At 45.3% G+C, this 4,343-nt stretch overlaps 1 protein-coding gene across 1 annotated transcript; it reads right to left on the bottom strand.

The window, feature by feature from the left end:
- Window positions 1–2,145: 2,145 nt before the first annotated feature.
- Window positions 2,146–3,624, bottom strand: LOC147618595 (chitinase 2-like). Its single transcript, XM_086774434.1, has 2 exons — window positions 3,521–3,624; window positions 2,146–3,435 (listed from the first exon to the last, which is right to left on the bottom strand). Exons 1-2 carry the CDS (start codon window positions 3,582–3,584, stop codon window positions 2,576–2,578), a joined length of 924 nt encoding a protein of 307 aa, XP_086630560.1. The 5' UTR covers window positions 3,585–3,624; the 3' UTR covers window positions 2,146–2,575.
- Window positions 3,625–4,343: the final 719 nt, after the last annotated feature.

Raw genomic sequence — 4,343 nt, 5'->3', positions numbered from 1 at the left:
AAGCGACAATACTACATGGATACTTTCATGAGGCTTACAAAGAATGATTTCATACTAAGGGCTAGATATCTTCACATATACATGTCACATGTTATGTGGATTGTAGTGGGACAATTGCAGGTGTCATCGCACCGCCTAAGGATAAAGATAGGGAGAGCGATGTAGATACCTCGTTGGGAGAGGATATGCACTATGTGCCAGCAAGAGATCGAGCCAAAGGAGCACTTCATATGCAAGTGCACCGTATATTATGAGATTCAAGGGAGGTTTCACTGTCTCTTCAGAGAGGCATTTGGACCGTTATCCAAGATTATGGATTACCCAAATCAGCGATGCGTGGGCCTCTTTGTAATAGAGCTTCATCACCACACAAAGACTCATTGATTAGAGAGTCGAGACCCCATGGGAGACATCCACCTCGGCCCCAAGCGACTACCATCACTCAGTTCTTCTAACCAACAAGAGGACACCCCACCAGCCATGGATGACATACCCACAGCCTCATCAAGCCACACATTCATGAGTGCCCAACCACCCGCTCACCAGACCCCCCTCTTAGATCGGGCCATGGCACTACAACGAGCTCGACATCCTAGACTCCCTAGACCTCGCCAGCAACACAGACATCAGACATCAACCCTAGCTTAAGGAGATCTTGGAGAGAGGCACATAGGCACCTTCCCATGCCTGATGGACCTGCAGGAGGCCTTCTATAGGCTAACCCCATGCTTGATATCCTTGATGGCCCCCTCCCCCTACCGAGGGGTTAGCTCCATTGATTGTGGTCCCACTTTGTATCATATGGCTCAAATTTTACATTTTCAGCTCATAGCTCTAGTTTTTTGTTCTCTTTTGTACCATGATGAGATTACATGGACACTATTATAGAGCTATTGTATCACTTTTGGTCTCATAGACCCACTAGGTCTTTTGAAGACATTTAGTATAACTTTGTTCCTCTCTCTCTCTCTCTCTCTCTCTCTCTCTCTCTCTCTCTCTCTCTCTCTCTCTCTCTCTCTCTCTCTCTCACACACACACACACACACATGTCCCTCTCTCACTCATACACACACACACACACATCCGTCTCTCTCTCTCTCTCTCTCTCTCTCTCTCTCTCTCTCTCTCTCTCTCTCTCTCTCTCTCTCTCTCTCTCTTTGTGCTGTTGCTCCTGCAATTTCATGGGAGTGATCTGTTTTATGTTTTTTTTAACACGTAGGCGTTGCTGACGCCATGGCAAAAAATCAGTTTGCAAGCATTGTTACTACAGATGTCATGTAAGCGACGCATAATAAGCCGTCTTTATGCGACGTCCCATGCGACACTAGAGTGTGTCACATATACAATGACTTTTTTCCTTAAAAAACTTTTGTCGCTTATATGACGACTTTCATCGCTTAAACGACGCCAGCTTAAAAATGCATCATTTTCAACCCGTCTCTAAGGGGGGTTATGTTGTACATGTGGGCTCATAGCTCATGCCTAGTGGCTTATATCTGGTGGCTCATGGCTCATATCTGGTAGCTCATGTTTGTGGCTCATGTACGACTCATGTCTATGGCTCAAGGCTCATGACTCATAGCTCATGTACTCACACTACCTCACGTCTGGTGGCTGATGTGTTCTTGTATGAAATAGGTTCACATCACATCTAGTTGAGTTCACATGAAATGGGCGCTCATGTGTTTTTGGATGAAACAGGACATAGTGTGCTAGGTGGCAAGAAGGGTCACGTGCCTATGATAGGATTGGTGAGCAAGTAATGCTCTAATTATTGAGCCAATTGTCATGTGCCGATGATAGGGTTGGTGAGAAATTATTGAGCAATGCTTCAATATTAAAAAGGATAAGAATTCCCTTTGGAAATTGAGACTAGAAAAGATTTTATAATTAAAAAATATTTTTAGAACATGAGCCTACACACGTGAGTCGTGAGTCTAGACACGTGAGCTTGCAAAAACGAGATCATGGAAACGTGAGTTTAGAGGTAGGTATACCAAACCTTGTACGAACTAATTATTACTACTATGAAGCCTCGTATATGGACATACCTACTCATGTCCTCGAGAAGATTTTCCTATCATGTCCCCTCTAGATTTTCCTTTCACACAATCTTTACCAACTACAAGTTCCAAGGAAATTTCTTATCCTTCGCAATTATTGGGGAATTGAAGTACCAAATAAGTGCATGCCAACCCTGTTCATAGGTCTAATTCCTAGATTTTCGTGCCCCAAGTCGGCTTATTTCATACAAGGGATGTATTTGAGGTGCGTTCATACAAAAAAAAGGTGTGAACCTCCAAACATAAGTTTAAAGGTGTGCAGTGTGAACTCATGTACACGTGAGAACCTGATGTGTGAGCCTATACTCCGCTTATGTTATGTTACAAAGAGAGAGAAAGATGCCAAAACAAAAAACAACAAGGATCTTCCACCTGTCAAATCCTTCGAACGTAGGGTGATTTTCGTTTTTGCAACTTTATATATTCAAGTCGACACCAAGCTTTTTTGTTTTCTGGATTAATTAACGATGAAGGGAACATATATTTTGATCTGTTATTTGTAGACGGTAGATTTAAGAGGCTAGAAGGGACTGAGCCTGTATCTCATACTGAAAATCTTTGTAAGATTGGTCGGCGCTCCAGATGAAGATGCCGTGGAGATCTCCCTCCTCCTTGATCTGCTTGCATCCATCCAAGCCGGAGGAAGGCACGATAGCGGTGCCATTGTTGACGGTCTCGAAGCTCGCCAACACTGTTCCCCCGGCGTACATGCCCTTGGCCCCCTCGTAGACGCTCACGTATTCTGAAACCGACATATTCCCTTCCGAGTAGAATTGGTAGTTCACGTAGTCGATGGAGGCGTTGTATTTGCTCCACAGCTGAGTGTAGTAAGTATCGGTCCCCGGATACGGGGCTATGGAGGCTGTCGTGATGAGGTTTTGCTCCTTCAGCTCCGTGATGAGCTCGCCGATGCAAGCGGTGAAGTCGTCGACAGTGCTGCTGTCGAAGATCTCGTAGTCGATGTCGATTCCGTCGAGGGAATACTCGGTGATGATGGCGGAAAGGGAGGTGACGGCGTTTTGGACCCAGGACGTGACGGAGGTGGGCTGGAAGATGGCGGTGCTACCACCGCCGCCGATGCTAAGGGAGACCTTGACGTTGTCGTAGGTGGCTTTGATGGCTTTGACGTTGGCGGGGGACAGGCGGGGCTGCCAAAAGGGGGTGAAGTTTCCGTTGGTCGGGCCACTAGTGTTCTCGTCGATGGCAAAGGCAAGGATGAAGTGGAAGTCCAGCGATGCGTTCGTCACGGGGACGTCCGTCAACGCCGCTCCCCCGCCGCCTATATATTCGCTGAACAAAGGACGCGACGCTGCCGTCGGCGGCGGAGTTGGAGTTGATGTTGGCGCCGTTGCGACCAGATTCCGCCCGCGTCCTGCGCCCAAATGGCAAGAAGCACAGAATGAACAACACAGTTTTCCAAGCTGCAATTAAAAAGAAGGAAAAGAAGAGCCTCTCACCATAAACAAGCAGTGGCAAATGCAAAGTGAGCCAAACAACTAATGAGCTGAGCTGCAGCCTCATTGTGTGTGTGTGTGTGTGTGAGAGAGAGAGAGAGAGAGTGTGGAGAGACGGAAAAGAGAAAGAGGGGACATCTTTAATGCCAACGTGTGGCCTGGTCTTCGTCATCTACTGAGTCAATTATCCACGTGTGTCAAGAAAAAAACATGGTATCCGTTTTGGTCTTTGTGGAATGGAGCCTTCTACTGAGTCAATTATCCACGTGCTCGAAAAAGACTTTTTTACCCACTAGTCAAAATAAGGAGAGGTGCTTCTTCGGTTTTTCCTTCCAGCTTTTTTACTAAAATTCTCAAAATCTTAGCAGAGGTTTTCTCGAATTGAGCCATGAAAAATATACTACATGATGGTTTTTTTTCCTAACACTGGTTCCAACCAGTCAAAATATGAGGGATTCTTGACCACATCAATGGGTTTACTGACTAAATTTGCTAAACTCTTGCCCATTAATTTCAAGGCCAACCAAAATTTTCTACCCATTTTTCTAGATAGTCTCATTCCTGGAAAAAGAATGAAACAATGATTTTTTCTTTTCTAGCACTACAAAAATGACACGTGGCAAAGTGTTCAAACTTCAAACATGGTGAACGAACGCGTTCGTCTCTGACCCCAGCTCGAAAAACAAAAAAATGTTGGGTCATAGCTCATAAATGAGGGGCTAAGTCACCTAAGTATCGAAGGAAAAAAAAAAAGAGGGTGACTTGGGGGTTATTTGCAAGACAAATCAATCAATTTGGGCTTGCCACTTGGAGGTATTTATTAGGA

The sequence above is a fragment of the Cibotium barometz genome, chromosome 34 (assembly GCF_041138505.1).
Source record: "Cibotium barometz isolate CiBa-2024 chromosome 34, ASM4113850v1, whole genome shotgun sequence".
Classification (NCBI taxonomy): domain Eukaryota; kingdom Viridiplantae; phylum Streptophyta; class Polypodiopsida; order Cyatheales; family Cibotiaceae; genus Cibotium; species Cibotium barometz.
The sequence above is the reverse complement of the archived record's forward strand: the minus strand, read 5'-3'. Positions and strand labels throughout refer to the sequence as shown.

What these genes read in the sequence shown, in the direction of transcription:
- LOC147618595 (XM_086774434.1), bottom strand. Translation starts at nt 3,584, where the DNA reads ATGAGGCTGCAGCTCAGCTCATTAGTTGTTTGGCTCACTTTGCATTTG. An exon ending in TTTGCCACTGCTTGTTTATG is followed by an intron (nt 3,436 to 3,520) that starts GTGAGAGGCTCT and finishes ATTTGGGCGCAG; the next exon opens with GACGCGGGCGGAATCTGGTC.